This window comes from Trachypithecus francoisi, unplaced genomic scaffold (assembly GCF_009764315.1).
Source record: "Trachypithecus francoisi isolate TF-2019V2 unplaced genomic scaffold, Tfra_2.0 Lachesis_group2, whole genome shotgun sequence".
NCBI lineage: Eukaryota > Metazoa > Chordata > Mammalia > Primates > Cercopithecidae > Trachypithecus > Trachypithecus francoisi.
In genome coordinates this window covers 58,459,894-58,487,789 of record NW_022681465.1, presented here as the reverse complement: position 1 = coordinate 58,487,789, position 27,896 = coordinate 58,459,894, and the positions used below count along the sequence as shown (strand labels likewise).

Sequence of the window (27,896 nt, the reverse complement as noted above, 5' to 3'; positions counted from 1 at the left end):
TATCATTATAATTATTATATATAAAACTCTGCTGGTATCTTTAAAACTCTTTGAAATCTTATATTCAAAGAAACCAGTTGAAAAGCCATGGTTAAATACATACTGATACAGAATTACCAAGTTAGATTGTGGAACCTGTAAAACATAAGGCATGAAAAAAGGTAGAAATATAACATTCAAGAAAATAGAATTTCTCTCTTCAGTGTAAATAAATGGGAGATGTGGCCGGGCGCGGTGGCTCAAGCCTGTAATCCCAGCACTTTGGGAGGCCGAGACGGGCGATCACGTGGTCAGGAGATCGAGACCATCCTGGCTAACACAGTGAAACCCCGTCTCTACTAAAAATACAAAAACTAGCCGGGCGAGGTGGCGGGCGCCTGTAGTCCCAGCTACTGGGGAGGCTGAGGCAGGAGAATGGCGTAAACCCGGGAGGCAGAGCTTGCAGTGAGCTGAGATCTGGCCACTGCACTCCAGTCCGGGCTACAGAGCGAGACTCCGCCTCAAAAAATAAAAATAAAAAAATAAAAAAATAATAATAATAAATGGGAGATGTATCAGTAGGCCAAGAAAATTAAAACTGCATTTAGATATAGAATGAAAGGCAGTGAAAAGCATCAGAGAACAGTGATAATATTTTTAGAGAAATATGTTTGGATTCAGTAGGAGAATAGACACTTTTCAAATATGTGTGAAGTTGTTTAAACTGATTAAACAAATCTGAAGTTTTTTTTTTTTTTTTTTTTTTTTTACTTGTTAACAGTCATAATAGCACATTTTCAGACTCTGCATTTCTCAAAAGCATTGTTCTGGGATTGTTATTTAATATTTGCTTCATTAAATCCCAAGAACTTTTGGCAGTAATCTCACTATAAAGTCCTTTTAAATATCTTGAACTTTATTAAATAGATTTTAGTAGTTCATGGGACTTGGGATCATGTTGAATTGTTTCTAAACTTAGAATTTAATCTATTCATAAAATTGTATTCTAGAGCAGATGTTAATTATTTTTAGAGTTAATTAGTGGAGAGCAGGAAGAAGAATACACTTACTCCTGTGTGATTAGATATGCCCTTTACACAAAACAAATCTATTATGTGAAAATGAATTTCAGTATCCAACTTGAGCATTTGTAAAGTAATTGTATTTATCATATTCTGATATACTAGCATTATTTATTGCATACATACAAAATAGGCATGTTGACTAAATAAATATTATGTATTTGAACTCAGAGTTTACCTGTAATAACACTATATTTGTACATATTCATCCAAATTATATATGAAAGTTTAAGAGGTCATTATTAAAGCCAGAAATCATTCAAGTCTTCAATGAAAACCAGTGCTTTTGCTCCTCCTTCTGGTACTGTGCAGAACTAAGCTGAATTTGGATACTTCAGGTACTTCTGTGGTGCAAGTCACAGCTACAGATGCCGATGACCCTTCATACGGGAACAGCGCCAGAGTCATTTACAGCATACTTCAAGGGCAGCCCTATTTCTCTGTGGAGCCTGAAACAGGTCAGGAATCATGAATTGCTGTTTGTTCATTTGATCATCTTTGTGACCTTTATCGGTAGAAAGACCATGGGAGAATAAGAACAAAACTTTAACGTTAATACTCACAGTTGAGTGAGGATGCAACACTTAAAGATGTAAGAATTCAAAGTTAAATGATAGAGTGAACTAATGGAAACCTCTGTGTAGATATTTTAACATATAGGCTTAGGCCACTCTAAGCACATGCGATGTTGCTAGGAAATGGAAACAAAATACAAATTATATTTCCACAGATTCACTTTTATAATTTCTAGACAATAAAAATGAGTATCAAAACATGTTTTTCAAAAAATCACTAGCTTAAAAATATTTTTTGTGGACTTAATAAAATAATAATGGAGATTTCAGTGAAGATAATGGAAGTTTTTGTATTTTCTCAAGGTATCATCAGGACTGCTTTACCAAACATGAACAGAGAAAACAGAGAACAATACCAAGTGGTCATCCAGGCCAAAGACATGGGCGGCCAGATGGGAGGTCTATCAGGGACAACCACCGTGAACATCACGCTGACAGATGTCAATGACAACCCACCACGTTTTCCCCAGAGTAAGCACTCTTTAATGGTCATTCTGCAGGGCAAAAGATTTAGAGTAAAAAAAGAGAGACAAAGAAAAAAACAAAAAGCAATTGTCATTCATTTAATTTAAAACATACTAAAAATGTGCTACAAAAGTGAAGGTGTACATGCTGATGAATTACTGTTATTATAAAATAAAATTGAATATTTCAAGCATATTTCACTCAGAGACAGGAGGACCTATGATCCCAGACCTCTTCATATGTGAGCTTGGCATCTATACTTGTAGTTTAAGAAATGTTTCTTTCAGCTAACAAAAGGAAACAATGTTTATTAGAAAACAAACTAAGTCATAATTTTACAATAAACGTATTTGTTTCTGTTTCAAATTTAAAAATGAGGATCCTAAATTGAGGACACAGTTTTTCAACAAGAAATCTAATTTGACAAATTATAAGGACTAAGCCAGAAAGCACTGTAGAGGGAGAACCTCAGGAAACTATCTGGCTTGCATGTAATGTTATTATGTGTGGAGTGATAAACTTAGTACAACATTTTGTATTCCTGATCTGCACATAGATCTATTTTGAACTGATCTCTCAAATTCTTAAAATACATTAAGAATAGGTTAAGAACCTTTAGCCCCTGACCATAAAAACACATGCATTTATTCTTCTTTCTTGTACAAATTTGATAGATTACATGTCAACTCGCATACTAGAGAGGATGGTATCAAGTCTCAATGGAAACTCCCAAATTTTTGCTTTGCCAGAAGATCCTGTACTTAAAGATAGAATGTAGGGTCATCAGAAAGGTGACACAAAAAAACATATACGACTACCATCTATGTCCTGAATTTTCCGTATATGCTGAATATTAACCTCTGAATTGGTCTCCCCATTTTAGTTTGTAATTTACTTTAAATACCTTGTGACAAAATATTAAAATTTAAAGGCAGTAGCTTTTTTGTAATATTTATATCTTTATATTAAAGACCATTGCTGAGAGGAATTACTGTCTAGAATTAACAGCATTGTTTTGACTCTTTAAAAGCATTTTTTCTCTTTTCTGTACTATTTTTACCTAACTTTGATTATTAATAGTACCTAATTCGATTTAAATTGTTTAAAAGCATGTATTTGGAAAGATTTCAAAATTCATATAGAATTTTCTTGAGCAGGCTAATCACATGCCTATGTATTTGTGATGGTTGTTTGATTAGATATTTAAAGTATGCCCATAAGGTCTGCTGGTATGGTGCTGGGCTCCAGAACTCATAGGGAAAGGCATGTGCTTATGCTTGTTTCAAATCATTAGGTGTCAGGTCCAGGTTACCTTTAATATTGGTAACAAAAATAAAAGCAATAATAATCCTGCATATTTCTTAGAACAGGTTTAAAGATGCGTGCGTTTAAAATTTAAATTTCACATTTTACATGTATTTTTGACCATCTCTTAGCTTGAGCCTTTTACCAGGACAACGAGCATGCAAATTCAGCACAATAAACCATAACGAATTAATTACATAATCTACAATGAGCAAAACTATTACTGGAAAAAAAAGTATTTTATCAGTAATGAATTTCCTTTGGGAGTAGTATTGTATTTTACATTTTTGGGAACATATATACACATGTGTCTAAAATACAGTCCATTTACGAATGACACATTCAATAATTAAATTAAATCTACCTCCAACTCCAAATGTATAGTACAATACATTTAGAGATTTTTAGATCATCCCGTATCTTGTCTCATTATTTTTATCACTATTATTATTATTATTTTGAGAGTGAATCTTACTCTGTGGCACAGGCTGGAGTGCAGTGATGCAATCTTGGCTCACTGCAACCTCCACCTCCCAAGCTCAAATGATTCTCCTGCCTCAGCTTCCTGAGTAGCTGGAATTACAGGCTCATGACACCATGACAAGCTAATTTTTGTATTTTTAGTAGACACAAGGTTTCGCCATGTTGCCCAGGCTGGTCTGTCTGAACTGTCCCATTATTTTTAAATTGTAGATGGAAATATAATTTATGGATTTTTATTTTCTAAGTTATCTTTTTTGTTATGAATATTTACAACCTCATCTAACCTTTGGGAACCCACATTCATGGGAATTAGAATGTTATTTGATTGTCTAAATCATACAACATCTGGAAAATAGTATTTAATATTATTTAAGTAAATAACCAATCTTTGGAGGGAGTTCTACAGTTCACAAACCCTTTCATATGAAGCATATCATTGAAACCTCACAACTAATCTATAGAAACCATTACTATTATTATACCCATACATAGAAGAAAAGGAGGCTCAGGGTAAAAATGATAAAGCCACATAGGAAAAGTTTTCAAAAAGCAAGAGACATTTATTTGCATTATATGTTTTTCTTTAACCCAATATTACCCTTTGAATATGACAATATAAAACTTACACAAATAATTTACATTCTTTTTTTCTCTAAGTCTTAAGGTTATACCAAGTTATCAAGTATTTTCAACTTACATCAAATCTCAATTCAAAAACTACATTTGTAGTTATAGCTATATGAGGGTTAGTGGCTTGGCTAGTGGCTGCCATGTTGGATAGCTCAGCAGCAGGCCCTGCAGTCATCCTGCATGAGTCCCAGTAATTTTCACTTAGTAGTTTTTTCACTTGGGTCAGTTAAACTGACGTTCTATTTTTCATTGTCATCAGTAACACTGGATAGCGGTCTCTTCTTTGCAGAGTAATGTAAGACTAAATAATTTAATATCTAAGAAGCATTGACTCAGTGGCTGGCATTTAGTGTATTTATGCATCCAATAATGTTGATTCATGCTAGTTCTCTATTACCATTATTATTTTTATTATTCAATATTATAAAAGTTAGGTCGCAACTCAAACTTTCTTTTAGGTTCGCTGATCCAAATTCATTATTTCCCTATATGCTGTATCAACAATCTCAGTCATTTGGAGGAGACAGAGACAAATGAAAACTCAGATATGTTGCTTTATTTTTTCATTTATTTTATTGTGTGGATTTATAACAATGTTTCTAATTCAGAGGTAATTTTGCCCTCCCCAGCCATGGCCCTGGACATTTGGCAATGTCTTGAGACATTTTTGATTATGTCAACTGGCAAATGCTACTGGGATCTAATGGGTAGGAGCTAGGGCTGCTTCTAAGCATCCTTAAAATTTCAATGACAAAGAGTTATCTGGCCCAATATTCCAGTAGCATCTAAGTGAGAAATTTTGATGTCATATGAGGGACAATTCAAGTAAATCACAAATTCATTGATTTAGAAATATTTATTGAGATCACCCTTGTACCAAATGCCATTGATATGGTTTGGCTGTGTTTCCACCCAAATCTCATCTTGAATTTAGCTCCCATACTTCCCACGTGTCATGGGAGGGACCTAGTGGGAGGTAATTAAATCACAGGGGTGGTCTTTCCCATGTTGTTCTTGTGATAGTGAATACGTCTCATGAGAGATGACGGTTTTATAAAGTGGAGTTCCTCTACACAAGCTCTCTCTTTCCTGCTGCCATGTAAGACATGACTGCTTTTCATTCACCTTCCACCACGATTGTGAGGCCTCACCAGCCATGTGGAACTGTGAGTCAATTAAACCTCTTTCCTTTATAAATTACCCAGTCTCAGGTATGTCTTTATTAGCAGTATGAGAACAGACTAATATAGCCATTTCAGAAACTAAGTCCAAGCATATGGCATTTGTCAAAACAACAACAAAAAGTCCTGGTTTGTATCCCTGTCGCCTTTCTTTAAAGCAGCAGAGACAAATCATACATAAGTAAAAGCATTGTACACTGGCAAGGGGTAGTTCAGTCCTGTATAAAAAGAGTAACGTGAAACAATTCCATTGTAAGCAGGATTTAACGATTAGGGGAGGGGGAAGGCTAATAGAAGCTCTCATTCAAAAGGTGATATTTCACCTAAGCACTGCAATATCTAGCCACCAACAGAGGGAGAAATCCACTTAGCAAAAAGATCAGCATGTGGGAAACCCTGAGGTTGGAAATTGAAGGGAGTCTATCCACAACTGAAACATTCCAAAGAATGAGGAGGTTGATGGGAGATGAGTTTAGAGGGCTTTATCCTCAGGGTAACATTGATAATTATAAATTATCATTGGCATTAACAAAATAATAACTGTGTGCCTGATCGAAGTTATCTTTATAGTCTCATGGTTTTAAAAGTATATAAATATGTGAACATTAATACATGCACATTAGTATAATTCTAAAAAGGAGTCCATGGATTGGAAGGTCGGGATGCACCTTAAAACTGATATCTAAAAGTATTTTCTACTCTTTTGCTCTAAATATTAAAATGTATACAAAATAAATGCACTTACTTCATGTGTACCAATAACAGTTCCATTAAGGAGGATTCCAGAGCAAATTTTCCTGGTCTCCAGCCAAACATTCAATAATCCTTAAGTTTTTCTCCTTCATTGTGCTAATATTAGAAAAATATTATACTTCCATACCTTAAATCTATTTGCCTGGTATTTTCACTTGAATATTTTTAGTCCTGTTTACCCCTTTTCCTTCCTTCTTTCTCTAAAATCATAAAAACATAGAAAATCATAAAATTATGTAAAATTGTTAAAGCAGATCATTGGAAAGGTCTATGAAAAGCTTAAATTACTGAAACATGATCATTGTAGGGCTTTGCAAAACCAACTGGGACAACAGTATTTGTTTCCAAAAGGTTTTACAAAAAAAGTCCCTGAGAAAATGTTACAATATTGATTTTCATCCGTCCATAGTTAATGATTAAGGGACATCTAATGTACTGAGGTCTGGCTAATTCCATCTTTGCCTTAACACTCCAGAGAATCTCTATTTGAAAAGGCTCTCCAATATCTTCAAGGAACAAAAATAGGCACCAGAGAAGAAGGCCAAGGCCTAGAGAAAAAGAGTTTGCAAAAGCAGCTAAGCAGGAGGTCAGGTTCCCAGTCAACTGGTTGGTGCCTAGGATTGGGAACTAGTTCCAAAAAAAAAAAAAAGAAAGAAAGAAAACAGAGCCTTTTATTCACAGGTAGGTGCTCTTCCATACATCCCATCACAGGGACAAAAGTCAAGGAAAGCAGATTGTTTTCAAATTCCACTTACCAATGGTGTGAGCTCCTAAGAAACCTGACTTTTATAGAATCATGCTTCTGTACACTCACTGACTCACAGACATTATTGCACACAATTTAGGTTGACAAATAAAAGTCATGGACCAATAACATGTACATTTATGTAGTGTCAGCTTTGCTGAGCCTTTTTGAGGGAGGAAAAAAACTTACAAACTCCAAGCAAAAGGTCACTGTGTGATTGAGTGACTCTCTCATATGTATGCAGGGTATCATGTATATAGATAACCAATGTCAACTTAAATGAGAATTTGATATGATATTTATTATGTAAGCATCCAGATCGATCCTAAATGCACTCAAACGAGTGAATGTATTGTTGTCTACTATAATTTCCCATGGATTATTGACAATAAGGACAAATATAAATAGTTTTTCATCATTTGGTTAATGTTAGTTTTGAAAATTAATAAAAATTTCCACACTTAAAAGACAGTTTTTATTAAAATAAATTATACGTGATGGAAGACTTTGAGTATACAAATAAAGTGAGGTAAGATCTTACTTCCTGAGAATTTCAACATCAATTCTTCATATTTCCCATCAAATTAACTCTAAGGATTATCCACAACTACAACCAATTCAGAAGCAACTGTAAACAATTCCAGAATTATTTACAGAATAATCATCTAAAAGAGATGTCATAGCTATGCATGCTTGTTTGTTTATCTGAATGCCATTGATGGGCTACCGACTTTATTTCATTAAATTACTTTAAAAAGGATTATCTGGTTTGCCCAAATAAAACAGCAACAGTATAAAAATAATAGTATTAGGCATTGTTATAGCATGTACTAAATGCTACTATAAAATATAGTGCAAATATAAACTCACTTAATCTTTACATCATCCGTATGAGATGGATAATGTATTAGGTTGGTGCAAAAGTAATTTTGCCATTAATAGCAAAAACTGTGATTACTTTTGCACCAACATAAATCTACCCCTTTTCGTTAGTTAAAAAAACAGAATCATGTAAATGTAAAGTCGCTTGTTCATGAAATAAATAAGAAGCAGGTTGAGGATCCAGGTTATTTGGCTTTTAAGCCTATGCTTCAAAGCACTACACCTAGAAAGATACTGGCACATCAAAAATTTAATCTTCCTTCGTGCATCCCACTTTAGTTGATTCTGTGGTTCACTACTTTTATATAGATTATAGGGCAAAATTCAGGCAGGACACACTGAATTCTTAAAATGTGTATGCATGTTGATACAGAGACAGGTAAATCATACTTTTATTGCTTGGTGCTTTTGCAGTATCCAAGGACCAAACACGACTGACCTCTTTTCTGGGATCTTTATACTGCCTGGGCAGATAAACAAGTTTGCATGGGACAAGGTCTTTCAAGGAAATATCTATATGATATACATAGGGATTTAAGACACGTACGTTCAGTGAGCTGTGAGACTATCATAATCCCTGCCTGGTACAAGAGAGATTTGATTTAATAAGTGCTGATTTTCACTTTGTAAATAGAGTCAACCTCTCCTCTGCCGGGGATCCCAGGGTAATGTAGGCCCCAGGCTGATTTGCATATTTTAAAATTATCAAGCACTTTTCAACTACAGCAACTGTCAGGTATGCCCCAAGGAAGATGGTTCAGCATGAGAAAGAAGAGAATAAAATTAAAAATGTCTCTTTTTCCCTGTTTTATTATCTAGAAATAAATGAACCTACTGACATGCAAAAGCACTGTTCTACAATTTATGTTGGTTAGATGTAGAGTGATTTTCCCTCATGTTCCCAATGCCTATAGTTTGAAGGAGTTACAAAAGAAATTATATCATTAAAGCATTCATTGATTTATTAAACATTAACTGAAGCCCTATATGTGCCGAGAACTGTGCTAAGAAATAAAAATGAACTGTAATTGTCTTAAAGTAAGAAATTATGTACAGGATACGTTCACAACTAATTTGCATTTTGGTGGGATAAACAGACCCAAACTCTCTCTCTCTGTCTCTCACACACACAGACACACGTACGTACACACATTTACTTTTTTTCATTTCAGTTTCTCTTATACTCATTGTCTGTCTCACTTTTTCTCGCTTGCCTTTGTAACTGTACAGTCATGCACTCCATAATGACATTTCAGTCAATGACGGACCACCTATTGCGATGGTGGTCTCATAAGATTAGAATACCAATACTTAATTTTTACTGTGTTTAGCTATGTTTAGACACACAAATACCATTGTGTTACACGTCTGCAGTATTCAATACAGTAACATGCTGTGCAGGTTTCTAGACTAGGAGCAGTAGATTCTACTATATAGCCTAGTTGTGTAGAAGGCGATACCATCTAGGTTTGTGTAAGTACACTCTGTGATGTTTGTACAGCAAAACTACCTAACAGTGCATTTCTCAGAACGTATCCCTGTTAAGTGAAACATAACTCTACATATATATATATGTTTTGTGTATAAATGTATAAAAATAAATATATATAATATGTGTGTACATGTTTATGTTTTGTGTATCTATGTATGAATATAAGTATATTTAATTATATAAGTATATATAAGGCTACATATATTTATATAAGTTATATAAGACTATATATTTAATTATATAAGTATATATAAGGCTACATATATTTATATAAGTTTATATAAGACTATATATACTTATATTTATCTGTATATACACAAAAATATATATGATTATATATACTTATATTTATACACATATACACAAAACATAAACATGTACACAAATATAACTGGAGTGTAATGCAATAAGATTAGTGCCATAATTGCCTAAATAATTAAATATTTTAGACATAAGGGAATCATGAAAAAGAACATTATTTAAAACTACTTCTAAAATGAATAAGAATTTTCCAGGCAGGAAAATAAGGGGCGCTGAGGGAAAGAACATTTTTGGTGGTTATTGTTGTTAGAGAAGATAAAACGAATAAAAACAGACTTCAGTGAAATATGTGTAATTTGGTTTAAATCAGGGATTGTGAGAGGTGAGATTATGAGATAAGACATTGTTAGCATCATGAAAGGGTTGAATAAAAAGATAAAATGCTACATGTATTATTTAAGAGATCTTTTTTTCGGAGAACATCAGGCACAGTTCTTCGTTTTGACCAATTATTTTGATAGCGATAAAGCACATTGCTGGATGGAAACAGCAAGAGTTGATGCAGTCTGAACTAATGCTGAAGAGAAGAGGAATTTGAGATATATTTAAGACAATTTAGTAACTAGGTAAATAAAAGATTTGAGGGATAAAAGGTAAAATATCAATGAAAAGATACTTTCAAGCTTTCTACCAGAAGTGTTTATTTGAAGAGAGGGACAGGGATTTCAATTGGACTTGAGCATTTTGAACTGAGATGCCTGCAGAAAGACAGTGCTATCTAGTAGCTAGTGAAATACAGCATGTCAATCAGATGTGTGCAAACGAGATATTAGTGAAAATAGACATGTAAGATATCAGCTAGGCTAAATGTTTAGCATGACAGAACCCAGGGAAATACACATTTTCCGTGTGTGATGAAGTGTATAGTTTTCCAAGAGAAATCATGTATATGGAAATTACACAAAAACCTACTTGGAACATTCCAGTTAGTCCAGTGGAAAGTTGCCTTAGACCGAACTACTTGGCATATTACATAATGGGATTCACACTCCTTCTTCATCGTGATATCCTCTAGGACAACGTGGACAATAACCTTCTGTAGGTATAAATTTACAAATATAGATGTAAAACCAGTTATGCATACCTGTTTAGACACAATTAAAGCTGTTGTTACAGAGTTTTTAGTACACTTAACAATTTCAGGTGAGATCCATTGTAAAGAATACCTAGGACAAAATCATGTACTTATGAGTGATTAAAGTTTATCTTAACTTTCCTGAATCCTATATGCTTTTATTGTTTATACACATTGCAATTGTGTGTTATCTATTGATGCCAATTAACTTGGGGACCGCTTTAGAGGAATGTAGCAAAACGGATTTCCAGGACTCTGGGGATCCATGGCAGCTTCACTGAAAGCTTTGTCAAGTTACTTTCTTCAGTAGCTTAAACAGGAAACTAAGACATCGTACAGCATCTCGTTTTGCTCTAATTTAACTTAAATGCCCAAAGCTGAGTTGATGATAGTATCTCCAGTGCTCACAAATTTGGGTTTCTCTCTTTCCTCTGGTAAGAATCTTCAATTCGAAAGCCTCAGTAGTTTCTCAGTCTCTGGTGTGACTTTCAGCTCTCCTCTGCTTTCTCCTAAATGCCCATTTAGCATTGCATAATTTCCTTAACTACTCTGCAGTTCCCTCCAAGGAGCTTTATCTTGTTTTTAATTTCTTCCTCTTAAGCTCATTAAAAAACATCTTTTAAGCATTATACAATGGAATGGTTTATAAACATGCATAATTATGTCATTTTTCTTAAAGCAAGTATTGTTCGAGATTATCATGTAGCATAGAGATGTTACAATATGATTATACACAAAGCAAATAAAAAAATAAGCTAATGTTAAATTATTTTGTTGATTCATATATGTGATGCCTTTTTCATCTCAACTCTGGAAAAGTAGAATTTTAATGTAAATGTGAGTAGCAACGAGAGTAGAAAATAAAGGATGAGGACAAATTATATCTCTTTGAACTTTATTGGTTTTTATCAACAAAAAGAAACAGCAGCTGTTTGTCGCTAAACAAAATCTAGAGGTAAGCAGTTTGCCTTTGTCGCCCTCCCAGTTGATTTCTGGCATCATTTTGTTGTTCTTAAGGAAGTCACCCTGTCACATCTCTTAAATCACCTATTATATCTTTCCTCCAAAGTCTCTTACTCACATTGAGCTGTCAGTTATTTTTAACTCTTGTACACAAATTGGCAGTATTTTAAATATTCAAGTGCAAAGGTCCTACTGATCAAATTTTGATAGAAGAAGTGACCAGGTATATCAGCCTCAAATAGTGAAAAACCATAAATGCATCAAAATTGTTTGAAATCATTAATAACTGACAGTGCAGATGCTGTGGTAGGTTGTCAGTATCAGGATGAAACTGCACTTATTTATGTAGCCCCACATTTTGCTCAGTCCTTTGGAAGCTTTCTTTGCAATATTACCGTCTAGATTTTTACTTGCTCAATACGACTTTATTATTATTATTATTTTATTTTATTTTTGAGACGGAGTCTGTCTCTGTCACCCAGGCTGCAGTGCAGTGGCTGATCTTGGCTCACTGCAAGCTCTGCCTCCCGGGTTCACGCCATTCTCCTGCCTCAGCCTCCGGAGCAGCTAGGACTACAGGCGCCCGCCACCACTCCCGGCTAATTTTGTTGTTGTTGTTGTATTTTTAGTAGAGACAGGGTTTCACCATGTTAGCCAGGATGGCCTCGATCTCCTGACCTCGTGATCCACCCACCTCAGTCTCCCAGGTGCTGGGATTACAGGCATGAGCCACTGTACCCAACAAATACGACTTTATTTATGTGATATAGAAATGGCAATTACCTCTCACCTTCTCACATTCATGCCTTTGTGCTTCAATGGGTAACCACACTAAGAATGTACTCACCAGGAGGAAATATTTATCTGCCTAAACATTCAAAGGGAAGCAGATGATTCAATCTGACACCTGGAAATGAATTTAAAACAACTATAAATTAGAATTGATAGGAAAGTGTACCACATAATTAAAGCTTCATCACTGTAAGATAAAAAATAAGGAGCATGCAAATAGGTGTCTTTAAGGAGAAATGAAACTTAAGCACTCATTTGCCTTTGTCAGCATATGCATAAACGATCTACGCCTGCTTTCTAGTTCTCTGCCTAGTGCTTGCCCGAAATGGCATACACCCTTGGAGGGAGAGCATGCTGGTTCTCAATTAGTAATTTCAGTTTGCTTGACAAAGTAGGATACTTGTATTCAACAGACTCATCTTAGAAATAAATTAGAAAGTGTGAATGAATTACTCTCATACATTTAAAATATAGAAATTAACTTTTCAATTTTGAAATGGACCCAATAAATCTTGTCCTAAAAATGATTTCTGAGCATAAACGTAATTCCAGAGACAGCACGATAAACATATGTATGTAGGGAACTGAATATAAATTTGTTGAATGAATTAATTACGGATGTTGCCATATAATCAATTTTTGTTTTAGGGAAAAATAAATATGTTTATGTGCATGTGTGCTCTAGAAAAAAATTAATGTACGTATGTGCATGCATGCACACACATACCCCATCTATATTTCTTCAGAGAAATTACTGTGGAAAAGAACTGATCGACCATCAATGTAGTTATATTGTATCATCAGTAAAATTTTAAAAAATTTAGATTCATTTTAATGCGAAGCATTAAATGCTTCACTTTCCTGTTTAAGTCTTGAAAGTAGATAGAATTAATATGAAAAACACTAACTCTCATAAACATGAAATACACCTTGTAACAAATATTGTCTCTATACCAATCAAAAAATAAAATACAGTAATAAATAATTTTGGATATTTGACCAGAACTGTAATGGCAAGTTTAAATCAGACATATTTTCAGATTCTAAGCATGTGCCTAAGAATACAAATCAAACAATCTCAAAGAGATCAAACTAAAAATAAAATGTTTGAGAACAAATTTCCAGAGATAATATTCACAATGAATTTCATGTGAAAGTAAAATTAATGTAACAAAGGAATGTTTTCTCCCTTTGTTCTCTCTCTTTCAGAAGAGAACATTGATATGGTAACTTTTTATCATAAACTGATTATTTCTTCTATCATTAGGACATTTTTTTGATTTTTTAAAAACAATTTTTACTAGAGTATTAAATGTGTATATGTATGCCTATATGTGTGCATATATACATAAATAAAATAAGCCATCCATTCCATTCTCATCTATAACTCTAATTCTCACAGATAACAACTTTATTATTCTTTTTAGTTCACCTAGGATTAAGCTACAATTTTCTAACTAATATCCTCTTGTTATTTGTTGAGATATTTTTATACATTGCTCATTGACTTGCTTTTACGATTAATGAAAATGGACATCAGTTACACATCATTCTATTCTCCCCAAATATAATTTCACTCCCCATCCTCCCTTCCCACCCCCCCACACCCCCATTTTCTGTGTTAGTTATCTTTGCATATTTAAATGCCATGCTATGAAAGGTTTCCTTTCTGTGTGCCTGTATTTTGTTTTAACATTCACCATTGTCAACTTCCCTCTTTGGCTTTCTGTCCCAAGAGCAATCTCACAACAGCACTAAATGTATCAAAATTTTTTTATTGTTTAAGACACAAACTGATTTTTTAGTGTAATTTTCAAAAATGCTGTGCTGTTAACTATAAAATTTAGATCTCGTGTGCTAAAATGTATAACAGAGCATAGCATTGCTCCCAAAGGTCAATGAGAAAAAAAGGTAGGCATTTTATTTCCTAAGTAATTATTTCCAACTGATGAATATTATAGATCTTCTTTAGCAAGGTGATATTTTCTAAGATATCACAGGCTTGTGTTTTTGATGTGTTGTGTGTGCAGCTGTTGAAAATTTGTTAGTGAGCAGCTCTATAGCATTTGCTTCAACTTGGCAGACCTGAAGATGCAATCTTAGAGCCCTCAGTATTCTGGTTCCAGCATGGGGGGGACTATTTTATTTTATTTTATTTTATTTTATTTTATTTTATTTTATTTTTTACTTTCTTGCTTTGGATTCAAGCTTTCTGGATCTCATGCATTCCTAAAACTTGATTTTTAGTCCCTTATGTTCCTAGAATGCGTTCTTTACTAGGTTCCTTAAAAAGGTCCAAAGGGACTATGCTGAATCTAAAACCATCTTCACTGATTTATCACACTTCATTAATATGGTGGCTAAATGAGCATTCAAGGTTCAAAATCATGTTATCATAAAATGTTGATAATATTGTTCAATAATTTGTGGGATCAGGGGTTGCTGTTGAAAGGTCACTGACATTTTAATCTTTTTTTTTTTAACGTTCACAATTACATATTAGTTTTTGTTTGTTTTTGAGACAGAGTCTTGCTCTGTTACAGCCCAGTCTGGGGTGAAGTGGCACAATCTCTGCTCACTGCAATGCCTGTCTCCTGGGTTCAAGCGATTCTCCTGTCTCAGCCCCCAAGTAGCTGGGACTACAGGCAACCACCACCACGCCTGGCTAATTTTTGTACTTTTAATAGAGACGGGGTTTCACCATATTGGCCAGGCTGGTCTGGAACTCCTGACCTCATGATCTGCCCACCTCAGCCTCCCAAAGTGCTGGGATTACAGGCATGAGCCTCCACGCCCAGCCTACATACTGTTTTTAAATGCTTGTACTTCCTTCCTTTTATCCTTCAGCTCACTTACTTTCTTGCTGGATGATGTTAATCTTTTTAACTCATCCATTATTTTCTTAACTTCAATGATTATGTTTTTAATATTCAGTTATGTTTAGTTTTAATATCAAATATGCTGAGTCATTTTTAGAGTTATAGTCTAGTCATATTTTTATGTCAACTTTTACTTTTTTTTTTTTTTTTCAAATGGAGTTTCACTCTTGTTGCCTAGGCTGGAGTGCAATGGTACGATCTTGGCTCTCCGCAACCTCCACCTCCCATGTTCAAGCGATTCTCCTGCCTCAGCCTCCGGAGTAGCCGAGATTACAGGCATGCGCCACCATGCCCAGCTAATTTTGTAATGGGATTTCTCCATGTTGGTCAGGCTGGTCTCAAACTCCCGACCTAAGGTGATCCACCCACCTCGGCCTCCCAAAGTGCTGGGATTACAGGCATGAGCCACCGTACCTGGCCAAGTTTTACTTATTTAAACATATTTAACATGAGTTTGTGTGTGGATTGTTCTGCATCTGATGACTCCAACATTAGCCATTTTGTTGATCAGATTCTGCTAGAGGTTGTTTTGTTTTGGAGGTGTTTTGTATGTTTGGGTTATTGTTGCTTTTCTGTTTTTTGATTTTCTGTTTAAATCTTAAATAGCAGAGCTGTGTTTGCCTCTGTTGAGTGCCAGGAATACTATCCATACTTTAAATTATCAACTTGAAAATTATTTGTGGCTGGGTGCGGTGGCTCATGCCTGTAATCCCAGCACTTTGGGAAGCGGAGGCTGGTGGATCACCTGAGGTCAGGAGTTCGAGACCAGCCTAGCCAATACGGTGAAACCCCATTTCTTCTAAAAATACAAAAAAAAAAAAAAAAAAAAAAAAAAAAATTAGCCGGGCATGGTGGCACACGCCTGTAATCCCAGCTATTTGGGAGACTGAGATGGGAGAATCGCTTGAACATGGGAGGCAGTGGTTGCAGTGAGCTGAGATCGTGGCCACTGCACTCCAGCCTGGGTAACAGAGCAAGACTCCATCTCAAAAAAAAAAAAAAAAAAAGCTATTTGTGTTGTATATGTGTTTGTTAGTTTGTTTTAAATTTTCTAGTAGTATTTAATAAATACAAAAGAATATAAGTAGCACCACCTGAAAAATTACATTACAAAGATTTTAAGAATACTTCACATGGACATACATCATCCTCTGCTTTTAGATAGTCCAGAGTTAGTTACCATGTGATACTATCTGATCATTGAGACTATGATAGATATAGAAAGGGACAGGGTTGGGGAGGCATATATGTATATAACTGTGTGTATATATTCATAGTAGTATGTGTGTATTCCTAGAAAATTTACTGAGTTCTTCTTGTTTTAGGTTTACAAAGCTAGTATCACACTGTACCTCATTTTCTGAAACTTGGTTTTTTCACTCAATAATATGTACCTAAGATTCACCCATATTTTTTCATATAAGTATAGCTCACATTTTTCACTTTTGTATTATGTTGAGATGTGCGATTATACAATGATTTATTCATCTGTTCTCATGCTGTTTGACACTTTGGTTTACTTCCTTTTTTTTTCATTTTACAAACAATAATTCTATATGTCCTATGTCTACATATGTGTTGAATTACTGACCTCCAGTACCGCAGAATTTGAGCTTATTTGGGAATAGAGAAAATCAGTTTAAAATGAGGTTACTAGAGTTAAAGCCCTAATCCAATAGGAATGGTATATTTATGAAAAGCGACAATTAAGACACAGAGACAGGGAAGGCCACGTGAATACACAGGGAGAAGATGGCTATGCAATGGTAGTGGTACAGCTACAAGCTGAGGGGCACCAAGAATTTCTAGTTAATTCCAGTAGCAGAAGCAGCAAGGTAAGATCCTCTAACAGTATTGTCCTTATCAGACTTGTATCTTCCAGAACTGCCAGACAGTATGTTTCTATAGTTATTGGCCACCTAGCTTTCGTTACTGTGTTACAGCAGCTGTAGGAAACTACATTTCCGAAAGTCATTGTGTCAAATATAACATCCATCAATTCTACATAATAGTTTTTATTCTACCACATACTTTTAACACTTGGGATTGTCAGACTTAACTTTTATTAATTTCATAAGTATAAAGTTGCCTTTAATTTGCACTTACCTGGTTTAATTTTAGGACAGTTGTCTCTGTTTATTGATCTTTCATGTTTCCTCCTCTGTCAATTGTTTTCTATCAACATCCTTGACTAATTTCTCTACTAGGTTATTCTGCCTTTTCTTATGGATCTTTAAACATACTATATTTGTAAATATGTGTGCTGAAACTATCTTCTCTTTATTTGTAAAATGTTTCACTTTCTCTACATTGCCTTCATTTTATAGAAGGTTTTAGTTTAAGTATAGACTGATTTATCAACCTTTTTAAATTTTGTTTTGTTGTTTTAGAAATTCCTTTCTAACTGAAGATCATTAAAATATTGATCTATGTTGTTTTATAAACTAAACTTTTGCTAAAAATTATTTTATAAATTTAGGATTGCTGGGGAAAACCAAAAAGATGCAGACTGAGAATTTTTAACTTACATTTTGCATGTGAGCTGGGCACGGTAGCTCATGCCTGCAATACCAGCATTTTGGGAAGCTGAGACAGGTGGAGCACCTGAAGCTAGGAGTTTGAGACCAGCCTGAGTAACATGGAGAAAAGCTATGTATACTAAAAATACAAAAATTTGGCCGGGCGCGGTGGCTCAAGCCTGTAATCCCAGCACTTTGGGAGGCCGAGACGGGCGGATCACGAGGTCAGGAGATCAAGACCATCTTGGCTAACACGGTGAAACCCCGTCTCTACTAAAAATACAAAAAAACTAGCCGGGCGAGGTGGCGGGCGCCTGTAGTCCCAGCTGCTCCGGGGGCTGAGGCAGGAGAATGGCGTGAACCCGGGAGGCGGAGCTTGCAGTGAGCTGAGATCCGGCCACTGCACTCCAGTCCGGGCGACAGAGCGAGACTCCGCCTCAAAAAAAAAAAAAAAATTAGCCAGGCATGGTGCTGCACGATTATAATCCCAGCTACTTAGAAGGCTGACACATGAGAATCACTTGAACCCCGGAAGTGGATGTTACAGAGAGCCAAGGTTGCACCACTGCAGTCCAGCCTGGGTGACCAAATAAGACTCTGCCTCAAAAAAAAAAAAAAAAAAAAAAAGTGCACGTGTGAAAAAATCAAAATTAGTCCCTGGCAAGATAAACTTAGAAATTACCACCTCAGTGTAATCCTTCTCCCATATAGGTCAAAGCTGCCTTTGGCAATAAAATAACTTGATTAATATACAGATATGACTTAATATTTCTCAGTTCAAGCATTATGTTGAGACATGAAGAGAACAGGGGAAAAAAAAACATGATATTCATTGAAAGGGGAGATCTTTAATATTTCTCAGTTCAAGCATTATGTTGAGACATGAAGAGAACAGGGGGAAAAAAAAAACCATGATATTCATTGAAAGGGGAGATCTTGTGATCTTTAAGGCAGGAAAAACTGCAACATTGCGACAGGGCTGAATTTGCCCTCAGTGGAAAATTTCAAAAGTTAATTTTTGCTAAAGAGGGTGAATAAATGAAAATATTGAAGATCTATTAGCTTGGTAAAACTGTCCATTGTATATCCACATATGTATATATACACTCATATAATTATGTATATGCATGTATATATAAATATATTTATGTGTGTGTATATATGAATATGTGTATACATGTGTGTATATCTGTGTGTGTGTATGTATCTCTCTCTCCAATATACATTTGATGAGTTGTTCTATATTTTAGGGTAACTAATGCCATCATTTTCATTTCTTTTTGGCTTTATGAGCTAAATGTTTACAACTATACTCTCATTGAGCTATATAATAAACGTTTCAGAGATATTAATGTCCCTCACTTTTGCAAAAGACGCTTGAGAGAAAAATGTATGTGAAGAAGCCAGGAAGGGTCCTGTCAGTTAGGACAAGCTTAGAGGTTTTCTTGTCTGTACACAGAATCTCCCTCAGGTAATTTTAGACTGCTTTATGATCCTTCATCCCATTCCGTCGTGGATACCACAGTGTCACCCTCTCCCCTAGCAGTTAATGCTATCTGTGTCTGTAGAAATAGATATCACCAGGGTTATCTGAGCCTACACTGTGAAATCTAAAATGTTGTCAAGGGTGGCTTACATCTGGATCCTCCTTAAACCTAGCGCAAAGCTCGTTAAGTTTAGTTTGTTGTGGAGTCTATCGGCGGCTTCAGTAAATAACCTTGTAGATAACCTAGACTTTGGTCTATCTCCTGCTTGCTTCAAGAGGCCATAAAAATAAAGATAAATGTTGTGAAAAGGGCAAATATCCCCAGGCCATAAAAGCTTTTAGTCTTGTGCTTACTTCTCTAGGTTCTCATTTCCCTTCAATTTGGGCTTCTGTTTTTTTTGCCACCTTCATATGACTATCTTTATCTTTACATATAATCCACAACTATTAATTGTTTGTCACTAAGATACTGAACTGAATTATTTAGCTTGCATTGTCAAAAACCAAATATGATTTAATGTATTTTAATCACCTGAATGTATTATCTTATTGATTATCAAATTTTCTAAATGTTGGCCAGTGGAGGCAAGTTGACTGGTTTCTTTGTATGTTTCTGTGATCCCATTAATCTTTGATATCTCACTTAATTTTCGTCTCAAAAAGAAATCCTATTCTCACTTTCTCTTCAATTCCTCAAACTTAGAAGACAGCAAATCTCTAAGAAAATTTAGTTTATATCAATGTGAAAACAGTGGTATTGCTGACCAGTGTTTGGGCACTACAGTTGTGTTTCTTGCCAAGAAATGAAATTATAGGCCTTTTTCAGCAACAATGATTAAACAAAAATGTGTGACTACTTTACAAATACACATTTGTGAAAAGATACATAATCAGTTCTAATGTTATAGTGTTGCTATTTAAATACTTTCATTTTATTCTTGTGGTGAATTTTTCTCTTTTGCTGAAAAGTCTTAAATACTAATATTATAAATCATAGATTTCAAAATTACTTTTTGAGGATGCAGGTACGTTGATTTCTAAAATGAAGGTCAATTAACATGTAAACAATAACTTGCTGTTATTTAGTTTTTTATATTCAATACACAGATTTATTTCAAATACAAATAATTACTTTCGTGTACATATTTTGACATATTTACACATTATGAAGTTATTTTTTTATTCTTAATACTGCACTATATTAAACAATTATGGTTCTTTCTCAAGCAGAAGCAACCAGACTTATGTATATATGTATATATGGAAACTTGTTTGATTTGAGGGCTTAGGCACAAAAAATATAAGATAAACTTGGAACAGTTTTTGATGCCAGAAATTAAGGAAGCATGCTGAAAGAATGATGGAGACATGTTGAAAGTACCAGAGCCAGCCTAAAAATATCATCCAATAACTGAATCTGGAAGAATTTGCAGAAAACAATAAATAACCATATTATTATATTCCAATAAATAAAATAAAATAAAATAAAATAAATGTTTTTGAATCTATACTGATCTAAATAAATAAAAGTGTAAGTAAAAATAAATGAGAGAGAAGGGGTAGCTTTTCCTTACAGAAGAATTTCAAATAATAAATGTGGAACTGAATGAAAATAATTGAAAATCATTGTTAGTAAACTGCAGTGTTAATTGTTGCCAGCAAGATCACTGATTGATGCTACATTTAGTGGGCATTTTTTTTTAGGAGGAATGGGATATTTGCATATACTCAAAATGTCTTCACCAAGATATATATTAACTGTGAAGGAAAAAAAGTAGTAACTTAACAAAGGAGGAAACTGGCAGAAACACCTTAATTGACTTAAGATCATCAGTCCTAAGACATATTGATATTGAATACTCCCTGCTATGATATAATACACTAAGAACAGACTGCTTCTGATAGTCTTGCAAAAATGCATAACTTTAATCTAATGACAAGAACATATCAGAGAGGCCCTCATTGAAAGAGATTCTGCACAGTAACTTGACAAGTATTCTTTAAAAGTGTCAGAGTCATTGTATTAGTCTGTTTTCATGCTGCTAATAAACACGTACCTGAGACAGGGTAATTTATAAAGGAAAGAGGTTTAATTGATTCAGAGTTACACATGGCTGGGAAGGCCTCACAGTCATGGCGGAAGAGCAAGGGACATCTTACATGACTGCAGGCAAAAGAGATTGTTCAGGGGAACTCCCTTTTATAAAACCATCAGATCTCATGAGACTTACTCAATTTCACGAGAACAGCACTGGAAAGACCTGCCCCCATGATCCAGTGACCTCCCACCACGTCCCTCTCATAACACGTGGGAATTGCAGGAGCTACAATTCAAGATGAGATTTGAGCAGGGACACAGCTAAACACTATCAGTCATGAAAGACAAAGATTAAAGAATTCTCACAGATTGGAGAAGACAGAGGAGATATGACAATCAAATGCAAAATGAGATCTCCAGAAAAGAAGAGTGACTGTAATGGCAAAGATGAGATTTGAACGAAGTCAGGAATTTAGTTAGTAGTAAAATGATTAGAATAGTGTCTGTAATAGGCTAAACTTGACATAAGTGATCATAAACCAAAAAAATTTTCAATGAACTTACTAAGTATTATACGTTTCCATGTGATACGGTGTGATACAGCCCGAATCTTGACCACACTATATGCCCACTTCACTCTTCTTCTCCTGTCTGGTTTTATGTCAGGGTAATACTGTTCTCATGAGTTGCAATAGGAACCCCACTTTTCTTTCCTCAAGAAGACTTTCCATTAAGACTGGAATTTTCTTTTCCGTGAATGTTCCTTAAAAACTGTTTGAGTGAACATTTTGGATTTGGAAGGGTAGAATATTTTAAATCATACTTGATTTTCTCTTTTGTTCTCTTTTGTAGATTTTGGTATATTTTTTATTTTTAGGAATTTTCCACTAAGGCTAAGTACTCAATTTTATTAGCAGATAAGTGTTGGTAATATTTTCGAACATTCACAATCTTGGTATTATCTGTTATTTTTAATTTTATTCTTTTAAAATATTCAGGAATATAAGGATTTGAGTTTATCTTTTCTGTGTTAACCTTTAACTTAATTGTGGCATGGTCAGAGTATTTAGTAGACAGTGGTTTATCAAAATGTATTTAAACTTGCCTAATAACTTAGTATTTGGTTAGATTGGATTAAATGTTTTATGTCGACTCTAAAAGAATCTGTGCTCTCTAAATGATGTGTTCAAGTTGTATATATATCTCGATTTCATTATCCATATGTTTGTATTTGTTTTCTTAAATATTCCTCATATTTAAAATTTTTCATTGAAAGCTTATTAATTGAAAAAATATATTGTGGCTGCATTTCCTATGGTCTAGCTTTGAGAATAGATACCAGTAACAACGAAGATTTTAGCAGAAATCAAATTTTATAAGACTTTATACACCAAATGAAATTAAACATTTAACATCAACAATAAGTGCTTTCACTGAGGCAGTGAAATCATTTTTGTATTTTAGAAAGGTCACCTTTGCTAAGGAGTAATAAATTCATTTATTGAGGTGCCACTTGTATAAAATTTAGTTTTTAAAGAAAGTTCTTGCAATCAACAGATTAGATTTTATGATGTTCTGTGGTAGAATCATAGTGAACTATATTAAAAGAGTATGTGGTTATGAGGTAGAGTTGTGTGGAAAATCTTTCATAGGGAAGGAAAAAATGTTGAGGTAGGAAAAGTTTGTTGGACAAAGCTAAAAGAGACCAAGATAATTGGATGTATTAATTTGAGAGAAACTGACAGGACAGAGGATCTAAATAAATTACGAAGGGTCAGCCTATGGATATTTTCTTTTAAGTAAAATGGGAACAATCAAAGAGTTTTGAAACTGAGTAAAGCTTAATAATAAGAATGTTTTTAAGGAGCAACAGGGCAGCAATGTGGACTAAGAGTGTGTACAAATTGATTTGATTTGGTCAAGCATAGGAGCTAGTAGACTACGTAGGAAGCTTCTGCGCAATATACAATATACAAACAATTTATTTTATTGTATAAGATAATGTACAAATAATGATATGGTGGCTACTACACTCAAATGAACCCTTAGATAAAAATACTAAGTGCCTGTTTACTGTTACATTCTTATGTTTCATACAAATAAGTAAGTAGATAATAGAATGCCTGGTGATGACTGGTGATAGGAGAAGTGATTGCGAGCACTATTTTTGATAAGTCTATTTTCAGTTAAGCTATTAGCGAAAGCTCTTGAGGAGGTCCCCGTAGAGCAGACAACTGAAGGAAGAGAACAGGGGAGCCATCAGAATATCCAGGGGACAGGTGTTGCAAGAAGAATCCGCAAAGGCAAAGAGAACCAATAAGATGGTGGCAAAGTAACGAGTTGAGAATTGCTTTCAGTGGTGTGTTACCAGAGATGGAAAAATGAAGAAGGATACAGGCTAAGGCACCAACTACAGTGTGATGGAAACTGAGTTTTAATGATGTCTCTTAGGAAGTGTCTTCCAACGTGTAGTGTATGTAAATGCCCACAGTCATGTGTTAGGGCTGCCACAACAAAGTCTCACAGAATGGGTGGCTTAAACCACACAAATGTATTTTCTCACAGTTCTAGGAAGTAGAATCCTAAGAACAAGGTGTCTGCTGGCTCATTTTTTCTGAGATCTCTCTCCTTGGCTTGTCATAGCCCAACAAACAGTCAGCTTTGAACAGTATCATTTTCTCAGATTTGGTAAACTGCATTATGATAACATGAGGCTAAGGGGAAGGAATTTTATGTGAGAGAAATAGCATGAGAAATACAGAAACGGTGATATAAGGGCAGGGCACAGCAGCTCATGCCTGTAATCCCAACACTTTGGGAGGTTGAGGTGAGCAGATCACCTGAGGTCAGGAGTTCAAGACCAGCCTGACCAATATGGTAAAACCCTGTCTCTACTAAAAATACCAAAATTAACCTGCTGTGGTGTGGTGCCAGGTGCCTATAGTCCCAGCTACTCGGGAGGCTGAGGCACGAGAATCACTTGAACCTGGAAGGCAAGGGTGCAGTGAGTCAAGATCATGTCACAGAACTCCAGCACTTCATCCTGAGTGACAGAGTGAGACTCCATTTAGAAAAAAAAAAAAAAAAGAAAGAAAAGAAAAAAAGAGACAAAGAAAGAAGAAATAGTGATATAGGAAATTAAGTTTTGACTAGAAAACTTTGAAAAGCCCAGTTTGGTCCATATCTTTCATGGAAGTGACTAAATGCAAAATGATATAGGAGAGATATATTCAGGCAAGACTGTGACAAGCTAAGAGGTCTGGACTTTATTATATATATTAAGGAGAATTACTTAAGGTTTATGAGCAAGAAGGTGCTATAATCAGAAGTGTACTTGAGGTCGATTAATGCATCAGAAATACGTAGTTTATGACCAGGTGCTGAAACATAAATCTCATTAGCAGTAGAGGTTGTTCATGCTGGAAGTACATCTAAGTACACCAAAAGCATACATAAATTTTTGTTTTGCTCTGGAATGAAGGGGAGTTTGTCAGTATTTAGTGTTTTTACTCTGACACTGCGAAGGGCATCTTTATGTTTTTTCCATAGACTGTCCTTTGTTCCTGCTGTCACAAGTAGAAATAGGATTCCTACCCATAATGGCTGATTTCACTGGATTTTGTCATGTTCTGCCATGCAGTTGAAATAAGTATGAATAGTAAATAACTAAATATAGCACAGTCAAAACAACTAAATAGAAACATTCACTGTATATCCTGTGGTTTGTTGTGATTGTATAAACACACATAAATACATATCTGCACTCAAAACAGATCTATGCAATGAAAAAATACATACTTGGTTGGTGCAGTGGCTTGCACCTGTAACCCCAGCTACCCAGAGATTAAGGTGGGAGGATAGCTTGAGCTCAGACCAGCCCGGGCAACATAGCAAGACACTCATCTCTAAATAAATAAATAAATAAAGAGACAACATGCTAATATTTTTTAACTTTTATTTTAGGTTCGGGGTACATGTGCAGGTTTGTTACATAGGTAAACTTGTTTCATCAGGGTTTGTTGTACAGATATATATTTCATAGCCCAGGTAATAGGCCTACTACCCAGTAGTTATTGTTTTTCTGTTCCTCTCCCCCCTCCCACCCTCCAGCCTCAAGTAGGCCCCACTGTCTGTTGTTCCTCTCTTTGTGTCTGCGAGTTCTCATCATTTAGCTCCCACTTATGAGTAACAACATGTGGTATTTGATTTTCTGTTCCTGCATTCGTGTGTTAAGGATAATGGACTCCACCTCTATCCATGTTCCTGCAAAAGATATGAACTTGTCTCTCTTTATGAACATACTCATTTTTAAACCAGAATTTCTCCTACTGTTAGGACTTGTTTCCTACTATTCATAATACGCACAGACCAAAGCCCCCAAAGTTCCTAAACCTTAATGTTATCCATATTAGATGTATTCATCATTTGTCAACATCTGATTTAGGGTTTAAGATCTATTATATTGCCTTGTACACATTTTGCTTTTGGCTATTCTATTGAGAAATCTCTCTCTCTCTCTCTCTCTCTCTCTCTCTCTCTCTCTCTCTCTCTCTCTGTCTCTCTCTCTCTCTCTTCTTTTCTTTATACTTTACAGACACTATTCATCTTCGAGTTCTTGAATCCTCCCCAGTTGGCACAGCCATTGGAAGTGTCAAAGCAACTGATGCTGACACTGGGAAAAATGCTGAAGTAGAATACCGAATTATTGATGGTGATGGTACTGATATGTTTGACATCGTGACTGAGAAGGACACACAGGAAGGCATCATAACTGTGAAACAGGTGCAAAGCATTCATATAAATAAGTATCTGTGTGTTTCAGGAGTAGGGATTGCATTATATCCTCTTCACTCATGAATTATCCATTGGGAAATGCCACTCTCATGTTCCAAAAATGTGATTTATACTGTGTATACATAAGAAAGACATAAAGCCAAAGAGCTCCTTGAAAATTTTGACCACGTGTTTTGGTTAATTGAGACATGAAACCTGAAATTTTAGAAAATATAAAAGGCAAGTTAATATATGTGTAATCGTATTTCTAAGCCACATTAATAAAAGCACATCATAATCACATTGTTTTATTTTAAAATGTGTAGTTAATACCTAATAATGGCAATATATCATCCTAGTTGGAGGTATAAAAAGTGTGATGCCATCTATCCAGCTGATGAAGCAATAATTAGAGTTACTAATAAAAGAGACAGCATGGATTGGAACATAATTTAATTGTTCACATTTTCCCTTCTGCTGTATAAATGTAAGTTTTCTTCTAACATATGTTCAGTGATACAATCTAAAGGTAACCTGTTTTTTTATTGTAGCAACAGTGCCATCATTATGAAGAAAAAATAAGGCACATTAAACTTTAGGTACTAATGAAATGCCATACATAGAGTAACTACATAGGCATTAGTTAATAATTAAACTATCCTGAGATACTTTTGCAAGGTACAAAGTACAAACCAACTGTTATTAAATAGACAGTAACTATCAAATGGGAAAGCAACTGTCTTGTCATTTTTCAGACCAGATAGCAGGAATAATACAAATAGAATCTGTTTCTTTTTGAAACAAAAATAGAAGGTTGAGGGAATCCGAACTAACAACGTCTTTTATCTGGTAACAAAACATACATTTTAGAATAGGTGAGATATAAAATACTTGATTTTATACTTCTGACAGTTAAACTACATGAATATTTAAGGTATTTTGTTTTATCATATAACCTATTTACCAAATTACTATCAAAATATTTCTTATTACAGAAGGTTTTTCTTATCTTGAATATTTGATATAACTTGAAAGTTTTATATTAGTCTCCAGGGTTTCATGATGCTTTTATAATATCATAAGCCCATTGCATTGAATGGAAACATCATGGCATAAATGTAAAACGGTAACTGCATGTATTTACTTAGAAACATTGAGCAGTAGCTAACACCTCCGCACATGCGCATTCACACACAAACACATATAACATCCATCAGCCCACTTTTTGTAATGTTACCACTATAAGATAGGTTTCAATACCCATCCCAATTTTTCCAAGGTTTAAACTCTCAATTTCCTATGTTCCAAAGTATTACTAATTGAATGCATAAAAAGTAAAAGTTGAATCCTAAATGCAACATGAAGATTGTATTATTTGTGTTTGTCTTTTTTATTTATAATTAATGAACTACATAAGAGAACTCAACCACAACTTAAAAATCATATTGTACCTTGGTGGGAGCATATCATCCAATTTC

The 27,896-nt window shown here is 34.8% G+C and overlaps 1 protein-coding gene across 1 annotated transcript in view; it reads left to right on the top strand.

Moving 5' to 3' along the window:
• LOC117064974 (cadherin-10) overlaps positions 1–27,896 on the top strand; it is a 166,100-nt gene that overhangs the window by 114,520 nt on the left and 23,684 nt on the right. Inside the window, exons 4-6 of the mRNA XM_033179263.1 lie at positions 1,400–1,519; positions 1,940–2,107; positions 26,240–26,427. Of these exons, the coding sequence (XP_033035154.1) occupies positions 1,400–1,519; positions 1,940–2,107; positions 26,240–26,427 (476 nt within the window). The remainder of the gene's footprint in view (positions 1–1,399; positions 1,520–1,939; positions 2,108–26,239; positions 26,428–27,896) is intronic.